Source organism: Oryzias melastigma, linkage group LG13 (genome assembly GCF_002922805.2).
Source record: "Oryzias melastigma strain HK-1 linkage group LG13, ASM292280v2, whole genome shotgun sequence".
Taxonomy (NCBI): domain Eukaryota; kingdom Metazoa; phylum Chordata; class Actinopteri; order Beloniformes; family Adrianichthyidae; genus Oryzias; species Oryzias melastigma.
In genome coordinates, this window is record NC_050524.1 from 17,152,679 (window position 1) to 17,172,978 (window position 20,300).

Genomic DNA, 20,300 nt, shown 5'->3' on the forward strand with positions numbered 1-20,300 from the left:
CTTATGTTATGTTGTGTTAAGTGTTCACTACAACCTGTCGCCTGCTGTATGCCTGAAGAAGAAGAAGAAGAAAAAAAAGAGCATTTACGCTCTACGGCTCATTGAGTGGTCTACAATCTTAAAATTCCATACGGGCTACCTGCGTGCCCCGAACAGATTTGCTCATTTTTCACCCGTAGACAGCCCATATCCATCCATAGGGGCAGTTGTGATCAAGGCGTTTAAAGAAATTTAAAGAAAGATGGCAAAAGTGTAATTTGATTTAGACATTCTCTTGAATATTTTTTAATCCAAAGCTCTACAACAATTGGGTTTCCTAAACATCAAAGAGAATGCAGTTGTTAAGAACTTGTTCATTTATTAAAGTTTAGTCTCTAACCTCAATTATAGTTTGTTTGCACGTGTCTTTTATTTATCTCTCCTTGAAAAAACAGACACTCCCAAAGCTGTGATTTCCAAATACTCTCAACACCTTTGTCAAAATTGTTTGGGGGTATTATTAGCTGACTTACTGGAGGATCACATGAGGCCTTTAGGGGGATGGGCAGAGTTTCTGGAGGGTGGTATGGCTTTAAGAGTGAAGTACCAGCAGCACACACTCACTCCGCTCACTCCCACACACGAAAAGTTTGGAGCCGTGGGATACCTACGATAGGAAGTGACGGTGCTGCGCGAATTTCAGAAGAAAAAAAAGGTAGAATATCAACACAAAGCAGCGACGGATCTCCAGCAGCTCTGAATGAAAGTGCTGAAGAAGTGAAAGAAAGGATTTGTTTTTATCTTTTTACTACCGAGGGGGGTTGCTGTCTGACTGATCTCCATGACTTTGTGTTCTGGAAATCTTTGGCGCACACGCCAGCGTTTGGAGCGGTGACCGAGCAACTTCAGCTCCTCTCTTCTACCATGTGGGAAAAGACTTAGGAGCACCTTTCTGGGGAGGTGTGGAGGAGGATATGAGCACACGTCCTCGGATTTGGCTGCGATCCTTCACTCTGTCGGGATGTTGGCGAGCCGCTCCGCCGCGGCTTGTGCTCGGACGCTGGCCCGTCTCTGCGCCCTGGCGCTGATCGTCGCCGCGGGACTCGGCTCGGAGCTGAGGGTTCGGGTCCGGCTCTCTGACGGGCATCTGACCGAGGAGGTCCTGGAGGCGGATAGCGAGAAAGACTTGATATCTCTGGAGTTCAAACAAGGGGACGGGACACTCATCACCTTCATGGCGGACTTTAAACAGGTGAGAGAAATAGTGGATAGAGACTATATCTTAAAAGGTTATAATCTTTGAAAAGTAGTGTTATTGTTCACTTTTTGCTAGTTTTTACAGTTTCACACATCACATGGGGTTTGAGCAGAGAGTTTTACACCAAAGTCCCTTCCTGACATAGCCTTCCATTTTATCCAGGCTGGGGACCAGTACAGGGTATCATAACTAGGCAGTATCTCAAAGGGATTGCTACACCTGGAACCCTGATTTCCTCCATGCCAGCCTCATTCTCAACCAACTGAGCCATCCAGACACTTTTATCTTCAATGTCAATATAATTCCTTCTTAAAACACTTCTTCAATTTAACCCCGATTGGATTTTCAATTAAGTAGTTCCCTGGGGACTAAATCCAATTTGGGATTCTAGAAGTCCATAATCTCCAACCCGGTTCATGTTTCCAAATGTAAACGTATTTTCCCTTCAGAGTTTCTGTTTGGATTCCTCTCCTCGAGTTCCTCACTTAGTTCCAGAATAAGTCACCCCCCAAAAAAGACAGCTTCTGAGGTCACACTTAAAATAAGCTCAGAGCCTCCTGCAGCATTCTCTGAAGTTTAAATTTGAACTTGTGTAGAAAAGTTCATTCATAGTTTTTTTTTTCTCCTACCATTGGAAGGCGAGACAGCTGTTGCTCCTTAGATGTGGACCCCCACTGCTCTGAGCCTCCTGCAACTCTAGTTCAGCTTGGGACCGTGTGGATGTCCACATTTAGCAAACTCTTTGGAACGCACTTTTAACTTTTCAGTGATTTGTCAAAAACGGGTAGGGGAAAGAATCTTCAATTGCCCCCCCATAGATGTGTTTCTGTGATACATCACAGAAGCTGGTGGGCTGGTAAGATGTGAAGGGGGGAGATTTACCAGGATTAAGTGGGTATGTCTGACCTTTTTTGATCTGCACGTCTGGTTCACTAACCTAAACGGCTAATTTTGAGTTGAAAGAGGAAAGGCCGTCGCCCCCAATCAATGGTGAGAGAAGTAAATGTACATTGGTTCGTGAGCATTTTAACCCGTGCCTTTCGCTCCTCGCACATGTGCGCGCAAATTCACACATCCATCTGCCCATGTGGTTCTGTTTATTTGAGTGAAGCCTGTAAAACGTCTTAGATCACTTTACTTTTCCGCCGCCTGATTTATCTGCTCCAGTTGTAGGTCAACCTTCTTTCCTAACTCTGTCGTTTCTGCCTCCCTCTCTTTATCTTTGGCTCTTCTTCCATGTGGTTCCCATTCAGCTGTTGTGCAGTACCTCCAAGATTTATGGAAAGTCGGATGAGCTGGAACTCCCAGCTGCTCTGAATATACAGCTGAGATGAATGTAATGCGTAAAGAAAAGTGTTGTAAGGAATGTTAATAAGTTATGACACTGCCAGCCCGTAACGGAGACCCTAAGCAGGTTATGGTCTGCTTCTTTCGTGCTGTGAAATGCACTTTGTTTTTAGAACCCAGCTTTGTCATATACTGTCCTCCTTTCAAACACATCGTAACAGTCAAGTCAATGTTTTTTGCATCAAACGCATGTGGAGGGACCGGCTGGACATGAGAATGGGGTACAGTAAAACTTATCCAAGCAGTCCATCACTGTGGGTATCAACTGAACTGTAACTTCAGGAGGTTTCCTTTAGGCATGTGGACATATGGAAAAGATGATGTGGTTTAGCCAGCTCACAGCACCTCTGTGTCATGTTGAATAAATCTCAACATGCAGATAACAGTGGTGGTGGAGTTCATTATGTAGCTGCATTTTGTGAGTTCACTTACCCTGCAAATTTTGTTGTTTTCATTAACTTAACTATTTTTCCCCTCAAAATAAGAAAAAAAAACAAGCAACAACTCTAAAGTAGGTGAAAATTGCCATTTTTTTTCCCTTGGTGCAACACAAGAGCACTTTTATTTAGAAAGTTCCCTGCTGGAGGTTTCAAACACATTTCCATATTTTTGTGCAGTAACAACTTCAGTTATGGTCTTACTGCGGTTTATATCCTTGCACAACTATAATCCTTCTGCTCTGCATAAACCACATTTTGCCTCCTAATCTGGGGGAAATGTCTCGCATATTTGAAGGAGTGTTTTTGGGCAGAAATTTGGTCAGAGGAACTAATCTTGTTTTCTACCTCTTTTTCTTATCAAATGAATAGGTTTTAAGAAACACTGACATCCAAGTTTATGGATTGTCACTTAAAGACCCACTCTGATCATATTTTAACTATTTTTAGTGTTCAGAGGTCTTTTTAGTTATGATTTTACCATTTTTAGCTGCCAAAAAAGGTCATTTACTAGGACATAATTTCTGCAGAGAGGCTATAGTTCATTAAAAGTTTGCCTCTGACTTGTAGGTGGGACCTTTTGACATGGAACAACTCCTCCCCCATCCCCTCCATGTTACTGAAAGCTCTGTTTACCCATTCTCCTGCTTAAATCTAGCCCCTCACAACCACAACCTAACATTACTGGTGCTACTAAATTGGTGAGCAACATGGGAGCTATCTAGCCGTACATTTTTGAGCAATAGCCAGCTCGGACGACGAAAACGAAGATGTACATGGATCTAGTCGTCTACAAGTGATTGATTTAGAAAGAAATGGGGAAGGGAGCTTGTAGCCTGCCAATTGGATCATCTACATCACAGCTACAAGCTTTTTCCAATGGTATTTTCTCGTATGGTAGTGATTCACAATGATTTAAATAAAGGAATACTCAAACATGACATTTTATTCTTAATTTTCTTTATATATGTCACAAGAAAATGTTAAAAACGCTATAACCCCAATTTCATTTGAGTGGGTTTGTCCGAATTTATTGTGAAAATTAGCCTACATATAACTTGGTGTAATTTGTAAAATTTTTGAAAAAGGGGGTTTAATGATGCTCTTTCATTTAGATTTGCCTCAGGCCATAACAGTCTGCAAACCTTTAAGTTGGGTGAAGTTATAAGACTCACACTTTTAAAAGTACACTTAACAAGCCCTCAGAGCAGTTATTAATTCTAGCTCACATGGGAATCATCTTAAATGTGGCTTTATAACAGATGCGCACCAAAGGGTACAGAAAGCATCAGTCCTTAGCTGAAAAGAAGTGAATCTACATCACTGCAGGCATGCTGGGAGTGACCTCTTGGTGTGCAGATGGGTCAAAGGATCAACAGATGACTGGAGGCCACTTTACACCATCTCACATTATCATGGTAAACACGTCTCGGTGTCATAAACAATGGCGCTGTGGCGGGAGTGTGTCTGCCTTTTAATCCTTCTTTAACTTTAACCTGAAGACGCGGATTGAGTTTCAGCCTTGGGCGCCGTTGCTCTCGGGTCAATTCTCTGTAGTGCGCTCTCCCAAAGCATGCAGGCTCTTGAAGACACACCCAGCACAGTAGAGTCCCGCCGTGAATGAGTGGGAAGTTGTTCACACGCTGATATGTCAGGCTTGTATCTGTAGGTGGAAACTCAGCTGGGTTGGCCTTTCTTTTCTTTGTGCTCACTTGGGGTCAATGAACGATCCACTTCGCCAGATCCTCCCTCCTTATGTATTTGGTCTATATTTCTTTTGTATAAATATTCAGTTTAGTCAGATTTGTACTTTTTATATTTGTAAAACAGCAAAAAATGAATTGCAAGTTAAAACTTGCTATTGCCAAAGTTGGGGATCATTGGTCTCCCTGTCACCTTTGTCTTTTTTTTTGCCTGCCATACCTTACTTGTTGTCACCTGGGGAAACACCTCTTTTTTAACTTGTACAAACTTGTTTGAGTCCTTTCTACTTGTAAAAAGTCACCTGTTACAGGAAGTGCTGTTGATTCAGATATGCAGTATTTCATGGGAAAGTTTCTCACAATGCTCATACAGGAGTTGACTGTGAGTCATCAGTTAGTCACTCAGGCGTTTTTCACGCATGAATTGCCCATGGTAATTTAGCTGACAGGTTTTTGTCACTGGTTAAAAAAATCCCATGGGTCTGCATTTCATTAACAAATTTATTAACTTCCTTTTCACTAAATTGCAGCCTCAAAAATAGTTTACACTAGTTCCATTTGAGCCAGCATATGGATTTCAACGTACTGAAGTGGGATGTTGTGAGATAAGCTGCTAATGTAGAAAACAGTAAAGTATTTTTCTTTGTTTCACTTTTACCCCCTATGGCATTATCAGCACTTTATTTTTCTTCATTTATGACTATAAACTGTTGTAATTTCGTAAACCTTGTATACCAGTCTCTTATCTTGGACTAATTTTCAATCCCTATATTTCTGTTTATTTCCTAATACTGATTGCTACTTTTTCCTCACAAATGAATTACTTTATAATTTTAGTTTTCTATCAAACTTGAACCTAGGAAACATTTGGTATTTTACATTATGTGATGGATGGCACACCGAATGGGTCATAGATGTTGCAGTTCTAAATGCGTATGTCAGTGGTGTCAAACGCCATTTAAATTTCACAATAGTTCAACAGTTCTGAATTCTATTGACAAACTGCAGCAAGTGTTACTTTTAGATGGGTCTTTTAGACTGGATCCATAAATAGATCTGATTACATTAAGGCTTCTGACAATGCTTCTAAATTCACTGACAAACACTGTTAAAAACATAAGCTGCTGAAGGTTTTTTCCTTCCATTGTTAAACAAACAAGTTGGAAGACGAGAAGCTGAACTCATCTTTAGAGTTTCACATGTTTTTAAAGTTTTTATCAGTTTCCCCCAGTCTTCCTCTAGGACAGAAACACAGATGGTTCTTTTCTCCGGGCCAGCAAACATTTACTTAATCAGCAGATTTCTTGTCCTTGAAATAGTTGGTTCTCAGTTAAGCACAGCCATAGAATTACCACTAAAAACTACTACGTTGGAAAAAAAAAAAAAAAGCAAAACAAGAACACACACTACTTAGCAGATCAATTTTTTTTAATCTAATGAGGTCAAACCTTATTTTTTATTTTTTTATGTTTTATTTTTGTTCTGCATAAATAATTTTGAGCAGAGCTCATATTACTAGGGTTGGGTATCGCTTATAATTTCCAGAAACAATTCGATTTACAAGAGCCTGGATCGATTCGATTTAGATTTTTTTCGATTCTTCAATACAATTTTGAGTTTGCATATTTATGCACATTTGTTTAGAAATGCATTAACAATCTACTAAATGTTTTGAATATATTTATATTAATCTGATACAGTTCACATACTGTAAAATCTTTTGGTGAAATAATGGGATTGTTAATAGCATACAGTGTTATGGTTTCTCAAAAGTAGAAGCTCTGACAAATCTTTCAGATCATTAACATTGTAAACATTGTTCTGCTTCTCTTGGAGGGCATATCAGTTTGGCCACTAGGTGCCTGTCACACTATAGTATTACATCTTATTCTGGAAGAAGAAGAAGTTATGAACAAAAAGCTATTTTAGACCACAAATGATTACTTTACAAAATATTTCCTAAAAAATAGTTTGAAAAGTTCATACCTTTGAGTATACAAATGTGTTCATTTAGTCAGCAATTTATGTTTAGATCTACTAAACATTAGCATTTGCCGTCCTATGGGAAATTCCATTAAACGTTAGCATCAAGCTAGCAGACTTTAGCTTTATATGCTAAATCGATTTATATTTTTATGAATCGATTTTTGATCTGTTAAGCTTAAATTTATGAATCGATTTTGTCAACTCATCCCTACGTATTACAGCCAAGACTTGAAAAGCAGGATGAACTTTTTGTCGAATTATCAGTACTAAGCTGGCCTTTAAGGTGTACCACTTAATTTCAGCTCTATAGATGGAGCTTATTGCTCTATTTAACACTTTATTTGCACTCAACTCCATTCACACTGTCAGTGTTCATTTGCAAGAAAACAGAGAGCCTTGTTGTAATTGGACCATGGTGTCCTTATTTGTTCCATACCACGGATCAGTTGAGCTTTCACACTTACCAGTTGATGAGGACCATTTGGGGATGTGAATGCTGGTCTGGACCAAATGGCAGCCTGCCGTTCGCTGCCCAACAGTATGACATTGTGATAGTGGACTTTTGAAGTGCCTGGTTGTTCAAGTCAAACAGACAACCACGTGAATGTACAGAAATGGTCAGAGCAGCCCTCTCAGAAGGCTGAGGTCCTTTGGTATAAGTGGGATCGTCCTTGAGACCGTTGACTCTGGGCAGGCTTCAGCAGTTCTCTGTGTTGTCACGTAGACAGCTGTTGTGTGCAAGAGGAAGCACAGTACAGACGGACAAAAACAGACTCAAGAAACTGCTGAAGATGCCCCCTGGACTCCATTGAGGAGGTGGCTCACAGAAGGTTATAATCCAAGATAACTTTTTTGGGGGGAAAAACACCCCATAACCCCTGGAATCGACTGTGAAAGCACTGAGAATTTCTTCAATGAAAGACTCCTTCCCCCTCCTTGCAGGAAGGAGTTTACCTTTAGGTCATTGCTCCTCTCACCTATAAAACTCTAAAACTTATCACAGGAAGAAATGCATGAAATCGATTTGTTACACTACAAAAACCAGGTTTATGGTTCATCTGCAACAAGATATGAAAGAAAGGAATCTAAATAAAGGCTGAATGGGAGTCGAGCCACCTCTATTGGTGAAGTCTTATCTAACTGCCTCATTTCCTTCCATTTTAGTCCTCACTGTTTACCTTCCTCTCTTCAATTTCCTGAATGCAGTCTCATTAATTGTTCAGTTATTTGCTTAATTGTTTCCAGATTGTGCGTGAAGGATTCATAGCTCACCACCAATTTGGCTTCAATTTGGCTTCATGTCTGTGTTATGTTGACAGCACTATGCAACGACAAAAAGTCGCCTTTCATTCCCGTTTTTAAAAAAAATAGCCAAGAGGAACGCCTTTCTTTCCATGGCCTCCAGTGTTTTGATTGTCCATTCACTGTCTCTGTTTACTAATTGGTTTGCTCTTTGGGCAGCCAGGTGTGACCAGCCCTAAATGTGACTCCACATTCCTTCCTTTGGAGCATCTGTAATTAGCTTCAACTCAAGCATTTCGTAGCTTCCCAGCTTTTCTCTGGCTCCTTTTGTCTGCGTGCCGCTCTGACTCTCTCTTCCAAACTGATCTTTAATCCCTGCCCCACACCTGTGGCTTTTATTTTTTTTACTGACTTTCCTGTTACTCCAAGGCAAATACCCCCCATTGTCACGAAACGCTTTTAAATCCATGCATTTAGAAGTCACCTTGACAACCTAAAAGTAAATATATTAAGTGAGATATGTTGTTAAAACTTTTAAAGCAGAGGTTGTATGACTAATACTATGTGTTCAGGATGGAATAGGGTAAGAAAAATAACTTTATTGGATCATTTTTTAGGTTGTACTTTTTTGGTTCACATTAAAAGAAAATACAGACTCAGATTGATCCCATTGTCTCATCGGTGTGGCTGATCAGTCATCCTGCATTGATGGCCAACCAACTCAACAGACAGGGTCTTAGAGGGGCTTTCAAAACAGGAAGAGCTTTGTGCATAGTCAACATCTGTGTGTGTTTAAAATGTCATTGTTCTTTTTAACAAGTGTGAGTAGCAAAATGAAGTTCAGCACCCAGAGGAAAAAGAGGAGCTGCGCTCTATTTCACCGTTAATAAAACTGGTATACAGGTTACAGTTCTGGAGACTGCTTACTGTAAATGGCACCACTTGACTCTGTGAATGGGCTTTTGTGCCCCCGCTTAAGTGATGTGGACCACCAAGGAAAGCAACCCCCATTTCTTTTCACTTCAACAGGTATCATGTCCCACCAGTAAGGTTGCGAAATTCATACTTCTGTTTGGCTGTTTGCCAGTTGTAGTTTGAGTGTAGAACAGCAATGTCATGGAGTCTGTACTTGCGTGTTTTATTTATAGCTTTGCTGACATTTATGCGGCTCTTGTTGAGGGGAAAGAAAAAAAAAAAACACAAGGCTGTGCTTTGATTGTGAATTGCCTGTGCTTTTTATGAGAGCCAAGAGTTGCTCTTTTAATTCCTAATGTGGATACCTGGTGATTTTCTCTAAAATTGGTCTGGAAGCCTTTCATTTTAGTTGGTCAGTGGAAAAACTTTAATGACGGGGTTGTCTTACACACCGCATGTTACCTTACCTCTTCAATTAGTAGCTATAAATGTTTGTGACTATGAAGTTCATTTTTGAACTGTAGGTTGCTAACGATGCTTTGGTTGACCGCAAATTTGTTGATTCATGACAAGTTGTGTTTTTTTCATGTTCAAAAGAACAAGAACTATGACATACTTGCTGATAGATGATCTTCATAATGTTTGTCCAATACGTTTCCTTTCTGTTCCCTTGTCCCTCCTTATTTGCGTGTTTTATTATTCACTATCAGCTCATCTGGAATATTTTTACTGATGGTTGCTGTCTATTGCTCACTTTGGTATTCACTTTTTCCTTATGTTTGCATATCATTTACAAGGCGTTGAAACATGTCGGACTGGGGCAAATTCACACTGGCACAATTTGTTGCTTCCCACACCTTTGACTTTGCCCATCAAGTGTGAAAGCTTCATTTTCTTCCACAATTAAGTGCTTCAAGGCCATTTGCTATTTTCTTTGAATCATTCTGAAATTAAAAAAAAAACAGTTTCCAGAACCATTTTAAATCAGCAGTTCTCAATCTTTTTCAGACCGTGGGGCAGTTTAAACCATGTTTAACCTGTATCAAAACTGAAGAAGGGGTTCAAAAATACATATTTTAATTCCCCCAGCCTTTATGGGCTTTTAGTGGGTGAGAGTTTACGTTTTTATTACTTGGCTTAATAGCTTCTTTATTAGAAGAAAGCATCATGAGTGTCGGCCGAGTGTCACGCCGTCTTCCTTATAGCCAGATTCAGGTCAGTCAATAAAATCTATTTAATGAATTTCCTGAACTAAATTCCACATTGTCCGTGGCGCTTGGGGATCCGTGCTTTAAATACCATTTTACTCCATCCTAATGCACCACAGATGGTAAACACTGTTTATTACTAAGCACATGTAGTACACAGTTTACTGTGTGTACTATAAATGAAATTGGCACCAGTTGGTATTTCCTCCCCCCTTTTTTTTCTCCATTAGCAGCACATAGTAGGAACTCAAGTAAAGAATATGAACTGAAACCTGTTGACATGTAGCTTTAGCCTAAATTGGTAATTGGTTTTCTTTGTTCTCCCACCAAAGGAAAATGCTTTAATTATATCACTTGTTAATTGTCATGTGCAGTGAACTGAGGAGCAGAAGTTACAAAAAAAAATGAACAAGGTGTACTGAGATTCTGTTGAAAAATGTTTGGTCGATCCTGTAAATTGGGAGATAAAGGCCTTTAATATTATGTGTTAACCCTCGGGCTCTCTTATGGGGTCCAGATGACCCCAGCGTCATATTGATGTGTGATCCCTCCCATGACCAATGTGGACAGGATTTTCTGTCTGCCACGGACACCAGTGAAGATTTAAAAAATCATTGGAAAAAAAAGTTCTGTGGCTGTCTTGTGGGGTCCAGATCACCTTACTTTTAAAGTAAGCATGACTAGGATAGCACAAGGGATACAGGATAGATTTGGATGGTTTTTGCTGGTCTTTGTTTGGCTTTTTTCTTTCTGTTTCTGTTCGTCTGTTTTCTTTATTTTTCTGTCAAACACAATGGTTGACTGCACGTCCTTTAGTGTCAAACATAGTAAAACCGCAACCAAAATTATCTTTTTTTTAATTGTCCAATGTTGTGCCTTCGTTATCTCCATAGTTCAATCACGGGACACTGTGTCAGAGCACCACAATGTTTACCACAATGAGGAAAAATGTTCTTCTATTCTTTTGAACATGCTGTGAAGTCCCAGACGAGATTATTTTAATCTGCATTTGTGAACCAGTTTCAAAAAGCCTTTTATTGTATTCTTTAAGGGCGAACAACAAAGCATTAAACCGTATCAGCAAAACAAAAAGTGTTTATGAAGCCTGTACTCAAAGACACAGAATAGATCAAAACCACCTTGTACTTGTATGGGACGGTACACAATACTCCAACAAGAATATCACTGTAATAATATCTAAAATAGATTGTGTTAGAAATGATTATTAAATGTATACAGCAGTTATTAAAAACGTATAGGCATTTTGTTTTACTTAAAACAGTGACAGTCTTAAAAACTCTAAAAACTGTTTTTGGTGTTTTAAACATGTTCTTGTGCCATTTTTTTATGATGTAGAATCTATTAAAAAATAAGATCAAAATTCCTTTCTTAGTATTTCTTTTACAGATTTCAGTGAATCAGGAGCAGACAAAAAGATAATCTGAAATAGATCATATTTGTGAAAATACGCTTGGCGAGCTGCAAGCATCCTGCCTAACTCCCTTAACTCTCAGCAACAGGGAAGGGAAGAGGGGCGGGGTTGCTAACACTACTAACAGTATTGCCCACAACTCAAAGGCAAAGAATAGCCCCTCTGCAGAAGCTATGTCCTAGAAAACCACACAAGGCTAAAACCGTCACAATCATATTTAAAAGACCACTGATAATGCTTTGAAAATGACTCAAACAATGATCAGTTTATTATTATCTTATATTATTATAACTTGTATAGTAATAATACTTATCTCATCTAAAAATTAATTGATAATTATTTTAGCACCTTGTGCTATCCTAGGCATGTTTACATTAACATTGGGGTCATCTGGACCCCACAAGACACTGCTTTGTTTTTCCTAGGACTTTCTTTTTCCACTGGTGTCCACGGCAGACAGAAAATCCTGTCCACCTTTTTCATGGAAGGGATCAGACATCAATAAAAGGGTGGGGTCATCTGGACCCCATAAGAGAACACAAGGGTCAAATGCTGACAAGACATAAGAAATGCACTTTATTACAACTTGTGAATTTAATAGATCAAAACATTACAATTGAGTAATGTATGAATTATGCCTGGTGATAAAACTGATTAAACCGTGTCATTTTTTCATTCTGGTTAGGAAGAAAACAGCCACCATGTAATTACACTTTACAGAGAGCAGAAACTGCAAATGATTTAAAGGAAGAGGCATGTTCTTCTGCACCCCCATTGTCACTTTGGTTTTATGGAATTATCAGATCGCCAGTTGCTAGGGTTGTACTGTTTTTGTTTTATTTGAGGTTGATTGTAAGAAGCCAACAACTTGATCCGTGTTCAGATTTCAACACTCAAGGCTGTAACCGTTTTTGCTATTGCTGTACTCTTGAACTTCGGTAGACACAAGACAATCATTAATCGGGACATGACGTGAAAGAAGAAGATCTTGCTCTCAAGAAAAAACAAAAAAACAAAGGATTGAACTACCATTCTTCAATGCAGTTAACCAGAGGTCTATGTAACCTCATGTTGGCAATATGGGGGGTCCTGTAGGCTCTTCATTTTCCATAGTATTTGCGTGGTGTGTCAACAATCTACTCCCTCTTCCTCATATCATGTTCTGTTCACTTGTGATGCATTCCTCCTCTTCCTCTGCTAGTTTTGACATCGTCTTTAATCTTGTCAGCTTTTGTCTTATTATTATCCTTGCAGGGAAAAAGCCAAAGTATCTAATTTTGCTTGTCTGTATCTCCGTGGGTCCTTTGAATCCAGTGTTCCCTGAAACCTTGGGCATTTCACAGAGATATAATCAATATTTGCTCTGTAATTTTCTTTCCAAAGGTCAAATGGTAGCACATGGTCTTGCGTAATACCCCCCCCCCTTTTTTTTATTGTATACTTGCAAGGAAGTCTCTTGGAGACAAAAATGCTGTTGGAAGGAACACATTTGTTTATTTATTGGTACTCAAAGTGTAAAAAAAAGGGCTGCACTGCTTTTATGGGTCTATACCTTATTTAATGTTTCTTTAGGTTATTTTTAGGTTCCTAATCTATCTCAATTTTTCCAGCGTAGGGGTTGACAGCCTTTAAACTTTAACTTCTGGGAAGCTAGTTTGCTTCAGATGGGTGTGTGAAAAGCGGAGGAGGGGTGTTTGGGGCTCGATTTGTTTGTTTTGAAGCTAAAACTAAAAAAAAACAAAAAAAAAAACGGGGGTAGATGTCTAATAAAAAGGACAGGTCTGCTGCTTCACTCCTGTTACTGTTAGTTTCCCATCATGCTTTGCATTCCTTCTTACAGAATTTTTGTCCTTGGGTTTGGTGCCAGATCTGTCACATTACTGCCAACAGTAACACTCTCTTTTGTTGAAAATCTATGATGTTCCCATTTGAACAATACCACATGAAATAACATTTTAGAAATGCATTTGACTTTCACCTCACCGCACAAGAAAAACCCTGACGAGATTGTAAGGAAACAGCCCTAAGGCTTTCACTCAACAATGCAAATAACCAAAGTCACACTGGCGTAATGTTGCGCAGTGAACAGGCAATAAAAAATATCAACCGACTGTCAGATGAGTCTTTATGGGCATGATAAATGTAAACCTCTCCGTGCTTTTAGCAATCAGTCGTTTGAATGTCTTTGAACTCCACATGCTGAATTATTCGAAGCATCTGGAAACAGTACTGCATCAAGTACGACCATGGAAAGAATACTTGTTCTAATCCGAATGAAGATCACATTTAAACAGACACTCCAAGCCTTGCCTCACACATTGCTCTAATGTCCTCCAGGAACCATCTGTTTATCCGTTCAACCACTTATCTTTCCTTCCCTGTCTCTCTTGCAGGATGTGAAAATATTTAGGGCACTGATCCTGGGTGAACTGGAAAGAGGGCAAAACCAATACCAAGCCCTGTGCTTCGTCTCTCGCCTCAACCGCAATGAGATCATTCCCAGCGAGTCCATGGCTCGTCTCAGACAGGTATCACGCAACAACATTTTTGGGTGTACCATTTAGGCCCATTTCAATTATGACAAGATGTCAGAAATGCTGTGCATTTTTATCCCTGTTACATTAGGAAAGTAGCACAAATAAATACATTGATTTACTTTGACCATAAAAAAATTGCATCCCAAAGTATGGCATAGTAAATTAGAAAAATGTATCTTTTTAAAGAAAACTGAACAACTCTGTGTGTTTGACAAAAAAAAAAAAGAACAGAATATAGATTTTAGAGTGTGGCCTTACTTTGAGTAGCTCAGATAACAGTAAGTCCTAAAGGAGTCTGTTTGCATTCTAAGGTAAATTGTTGATGTTGCTGATTGAAATTTGGGTCCCTTGCTTGTTGGTGACATCTGATGATAAATACCATGAAAAAGAAATGGTTATAAGATGAAGAAGGCAAATCGACGGGCACTTTGGGTGGGAGAAGATATTGAGTTACGTGGATGGTAATCTGCTGATCTCAACTGGCAAAGCCATAAAGTGACTGAAGGAATATCTTCTTCTAAGAAAGCCAATTGGAGACAGACTGGCAGTTACGGGAACTGAAGACACTAAGGAAGTTAAAAAGCTCCATGGTGGAAGGGTTCTGAGTATTGATTAGGTGAAGGTCATGTAGATGGTCTCTGGAGATATCTTTTAAGAAACGCTCTAGGAGTACGGTATTTTTGAACTGCTTAAGGCCACCAAGTCTACGAGATTAAGCACTTGTTTGCATTGTGCATTGCCAATAGTAAGAGATATTAATCACCAGTGGATGTCTAGACTCCACTCGAGCTGCTGGTCTGTCATTAACTATGTTAAAAACTTTTCTAAACAAGATGCAGATAGGTTCTAGTTTAAAGACAGCAGTCTCCATTCTTTTTTATTCATTGTGATGTTGTCCTGTTGGTTTCATCAGACTTAATAGCAGGCTTTTTTGACAGTAATTGTTGAGTCGAGCGATGATGATTTTTATAACATTTTACTCTCAGCACAGTTTTCAGATGTTAAATCCAGCCACAGATGTTTATAAAATTAGTTGATTATGTTTATGTTTTATAAATGTAAACCATTTTATGTTGGACTGAATAAGGACTGCCTGGTTTGTGTGACAAACACGAAACGGCTATGCGGTGAACTGGTTTCTGGTCTGGCTCCAGCTACTTCCGATTTACACATGACTCAGAGCAGAAGTTGTGGGGTTGCCTCTTGGTCTGGAGCCATAAGTTTTAGTCGTAAAAGACTGGAATGCCTTTTATAGGTTAGGAATTATGCACTCCTCCCCCAAGTAGAGGGGTATTTTGTGGTTTTTGGGCCTACTCACAGCACACCGTTCTTTCTGTGCAGGATTCCATCTGACCCCAAGGTATGGCTTATTTGACTGATGTGATTGCTCTGGTGCCATTTTTGTTCAACAGCATAAGTAGTCCTTAGTGTGGTTGAAGTGTGAGTGCATAGACAAGAGAACGCCTTGAGGTCATTTGTCTGGTTCCAATGGTCCTGTAACCTTAACAGAGAATTTAAAAGCATTTGGGTTGTGACAAATGATTTCCAAACATGGAGACAGGGTTATCCGTAGCCTAAGTTGAGTCTCTCCTGGAAATTTGGGCCCACACAATCCAGAAATTGCTTATTAAAACTCACAAAACTATACCGTACACTCTGAAATCCACAGTGCAATTAATGTACTTGCTGCAGGTTCAATACAACAAACCTTTATCGCATTGTCTGTAGGCCCTATATTAGAATTAAGGAAAGTTTGGACCATGAGGTTGAATGATAGACCTCAGTGTTGTCTACTTGACCCACTCTCAGCTTGGCCGACAAATTTTAGATAATAAATTGTAATATAGTTGGCTAAAGTTGGGTTTGTTCAGGATTCTTTGGAAAGAGGGTGGAGAGCTTGGATATTTGGAAAAGGCCTCTAGTAGAACACCTGCTACTCCACATTGAGAGAATCCAGCTGATGTAGCTCAGACATCTGGTCAGACTGTCTCATGGATGCCTTCCTGGTGATGTTGTATGTACTGGCATGTCCAGCGGGGAGAAGGCCCTGGGCCAGAGGACACACTGAAGAGATTTTATCTCTTGAATGGTCTGGGAATGGCCTTTACTTTGAATGTGAAGGAGTGAAATTTGAGAATAATAATACAATTAGCAGAAATGTTATTTAATTAAAGTGTTTCTAAAAACTATTACAAATTAACAATGCTTTCTGCTTAAGGAGTAACCAGTGGGACTAAATGTCAGCGGTAAAGTGCTTGTGACCCAAGTTATCAGGAGGATATTTGGGCAAAGTTCTTTATTACCAAAAGGGGAATTCTTATATCCACTTAAACTAAGTTATAATATAGTCGCACAACCTAAATTTATGGCACCATCTTAAGTTTTTTAATGTATCCAACAAAACAGCAGACTTTTAAGCAGTACTTGCATGAAGATATCTCATTATGCTCTCACTTTTTCACTTTACTTATTCAGAAACATGTGCTCATTTACGTTTTCTCAGAAAAATCCTCAGGCTATCCGCTTGGCAGAGGAGCGTAGGGGACTGGAGCAGCTGACGGTGAGCGTTGCTGTTAATCTTAGTCGAGCCTGGCAGCTCAGTCCTCACATCCACAACATGTGCAGTGAAGCTCGAGAGGCCATTTACACCAGGGAGGCCGATGTCAAATATTGGCTGGACAAAGGTAATTATCTTCCAGCTTATCACCCATACAAGAACAAACTGCTTGGTTGTCTCTTTGTTTTAATGTTTTACATTGTTTTCCAGCTGTCTTTTATCAGTTTATAGCATGCTCTGCCCTCATCACTGCACTTCTTGGTTCTATGACCGTATTTTCAGCACTATAGGGCATGTGGAACTAGAAGACACACCGTTAATGACGGTTTATTTTTTAACAAATGTCATATATAAGGTGCACCAAGCTTATAAATTGCATCAGGCGAAACAAAACAGTCAGAGAGAAGTTTACCAGTCAGGCTTTATTAACTGCATTCACAGTATTTAGAATAGAATAGAATAGAATAGAAATACTTTATTCATCCCAGGTTGGGAAATTAGGCTGTTGCAGCATCAGGCATATACAGACAAAAAAGCAATATTTACAAAAAATAAGGAAAAAATAATATACAATAAAAACAAGAGCAAATTGTGCAAATTGTACATGTGCAGAAAATAATAAAGGGAGTGTGCAAATTGAGGCAGTAATGAGAGAGTCATGTAAAAAGTCCGTTTTTAGAACTTCGTGCCACACTACGCATAGCCTTGTTATTGTTAGCGTAGTGTAGTGGAGCTCCTAACCTAGTTACAAACACGTAAAAATAAAACGGACTATCGCTAAAACTAACGTTACTGGGACTAAGCTAACTCCCAACTTAGTAACATGTAAAAATAAAACGGACTAAGACTGCTAAAACTAACACTACTGTGGCTACGCTGTCTCCCAACTTTGTTAGTAACACGTAAAAATAAGACTGATATTGTTAAAACGAATGTTACTGTGACTACGTTAACTTCCAACCTTATAAGTAAAACGTAAAAAAACAGACTGATACCGCTAAAACTAACGTTACTGTGACTTTGCTAACTGCCAAACTCTTCAGTGACACGTAGAAAAACAGTCTGAAACAGCTACACGTTAGCCTATTTACAATAACACCCAACCTTTTTTGCAATTCGTAAAAAACAGACTATCCCTTAAACTAATGTTACTGTGGCTATGGAAACTCCCAACCTTGTAAGTAACACATATATAAAACAGTTCGACACCACTATATGTTGGTGTATTAACAATAACACCCAATTTTGTTTGCAATAAGTTAAAAACAGACTGACATTTTGACAGAGTGCCATGTGCCTCTCAAAATCTTCATAAAATTCATATATAAGGCACTTCAGATTATGAGGCGCTTTGTCGTTTTTTGAAAGAAAAATTCAGGCTTTTGAATACATCTTATAGTGTGGAGTTCTCTTCATTGTAGCAGTTTAAGACAGCGGAGCGATTTTCCCACCTTTCATCTTTTATTTTTCTTTAGACTCCCCCCCAAAAAATCAGTTTCTTTAATGATGTTTTTAACGATGCATATTTGATTTTGAATAATCAGTCTTAATAAATCCAATCGTCCACACTATAGAGGATTCGTATGGCTGCGTTTTTGCCCGTTGACAGCTCTGTTATGTGGAAAACAATGTCGACGGTCACGGTTTAGAAAGCACCATCATCTGCTGCGGGAATCTCAGTAGCACCTCTTTAACATAACAAAGCTGCTATTTTGTTATCCCCCTCCAGTTCAATGCAGAGTTTAATTGAGTGAAAAAGAAAAAAGGCGAGAGAATCACACATCTGTCAGGCGGGATGCTCTTGTTTTAAGTGCCACAAGCTGTGATCATAATGGTCTGTTATGTGTTTTTTAGGAGTGGACGGGACTGTTTTTGAAGCCCTGCCCCAGACAACAGAACTGCCGAGCTTGCAGGCCTGTCATTCCACTAAAGACTTGTGGCAGCCGTGCGTCTGCACATACAGCTTGCGTCTGGAGTGGTACCCGTGTCTGCTGAAGTACTGCCGCACCCGGGACGCCACAGGGAAAGGCTCCACCTACAAGTGCGGCATAAAGAGCTGCAGCAAAGGCTACTATTTCACCTACTACGTTCCCCAAAAACAGCTCTGCCTATGGAATGAGGAGACTTAGCGTTGTATCTGAGGCATCGCTGACAAAAAAGAGTTTCTTCCCTGCTATTCATCAAGTCTGCGCTTCAGCATACACCCTAAATGCAGGAACGCTGGTGAGACGAAAAGGGAAGCTGTCTCAAGCAGGGATTGTTGGGATTTAGAACTGTTCTAAATATTTCACGTGAGACCAAATCGTTCAAGGAAAGGCCTTTAAACTTGGTGGAATATGCCTCATTACTGCTCGATTCACTGTGACTTTGCCAAAAAACTGTCACTTTTGTGCCTTTTTTTGGAGGAAATTTTGGAGCAAATGACAACACAAATGACCTCTCAAACAAATATGCACCAAGTTGGACACGAATGGTTGGATCAAACTGAGCACCAGCATAGGAGCAAGCAGTCTGGGCCCCCCTCTGTCAATAGAATTGTTTGTCCCAGCGAAGGAAAATGGATTTGCTTGATAAGAAACTCTGCAAGCTAGAATCAAACGTTTTTTTTCTCTAAATAAAATAAGCTGGCAGACAAAGACGGTGCCTTGCAAAGTTTAATTTATTCTGGCTGCAAAAAGAATATTTTTTATCTTCATGTCATTGTAAACCATGTTGTTTTTTTTTCATCCTAATATAGTTCAAAAGGCCATTTTTGTAAACCACAGATCCTCAATTGCAAAAGTGAATTCAAGAATGTTTTTCCTTTTTTTTTTGTTTTGATCCATATATGATGCTTTATGTGTTACTTGTGTGGAGTTAAATGTCATAAAGCATCAAATTGACTGGTTTGTTATGAATATAAGGACGGATTTTAATAGAATTAAACCCATTTGTGGTCATAAGGGAGTTGTAATTAATATAATTCTCACATTCTAAGTGTTTAAAAAGTGCCAAATAGACCAAAGGTGAAATAGTTGCTATCAGAAAATGTGCTGTCTCTTATATTCCATTAATTAATTAATCAACCTCCCCAGTCCTGTTTTTTTTTTCTCTAATTTCTCATATTTGGTTGAACTCAAGAATGGTGCAGCTAATTGAGTGTTCATTGTCGCCATCTTCTGGTGGATGAGTGTGATTGCTTCTAGTGTTTTCTGCTTTCAGCAGGTTGCTATGTTTTGTTCCGCCTCTCCATGTGAATATCTAAATCGTCTATAATTTATTCATCTAAGATTCCTGATTGTGATATGTATGGAGCACTTGTGGGACCAAGTTAAGTTAAAGTGATGGGTTGAATTTTGAATAATCTCTTCAATTTTAACCTTTTACTGTGAGATTCCTTTTGTTTTTGTTTCAAGTTTTTTTTTGTTTTGTTTTTGTGTTGAACTAAAGAACCAAATGAGTGAAACATTTCTGCTTGTAGCCTCTGATCAAGTGCCTTACCTTTTTCAGTGATTTTTGTCATATAATAAAAGATATAGAAAGTGTTAATTTTTTTGTGTGTGTATGAATTTATACATGTTGTAAAAAGTTGAAAAAATAAACTATTGAGGTTATGTACACTTTGTAAGCACTGTTTTACAAATAGTTTCAATAAAGTTATCTTTTCCATTACACGAAATAATTGAACATTTTCACCAAATGATTAAATCGTTTTGTTTT

At 39.0% G+C, this 20,300-nt stretch overlaps 1 protein-coding gene across 1 annotated transcript; it reads left to right on the top strand.

Moving 5' to 3' along the window:
* Positions 1–555: 555 nt before the first annotated feature.
* On the top strand, positions 556–20,259 carry oafa (OAF homolog a (Drosophila)). The gene is made up of 4 exons (XM_024277315.2): positions 556–1,231; positions 13,901–14,035; positions 16,548–16,728; positions 18,456–20,259. The coding sequence occupies exons 1-4, from the start codon at positions 1,001–1,003 to the stop codon at positions 18,728–18,730; spliced, it is 822 nt and encodes a 273-aa protein (XP_024133083.1). The 5' UTR covers positions 556–1,000; the 3' UTR covers positions 18,731–20,259.
* Positions 20,260–20,300: the final 41 nt, after the last annotated feature.

What these genes read in the sequence shown, in the direction of transcription:
- oafa (XM_024277315.2), top strand. Translation starts at nt 1,001, where the DNA reads ATGTTGGCGAGCCGCTCCGCCGCGGCTTGTGCTCGGACGCTGGCCCGT. An exon ending in TCATGGCGGACTTTAAACAG is followed by an intron (nt 1,232 to 13,900) that starts GTGAGAGAAATA and finishes TCTCTCTTGCAG; the next exon opens with GATGTGAAAATATTTAGGGC. An exon ending in CAAATATTGGCTGGACAAAG is followed by an intron (nt 16,729 to 18,455) that starts GTAATTATCTTC and finishes TGTGTTTTTTAG; the next exon opens with GAGTGGACGGGACTGTTTTT.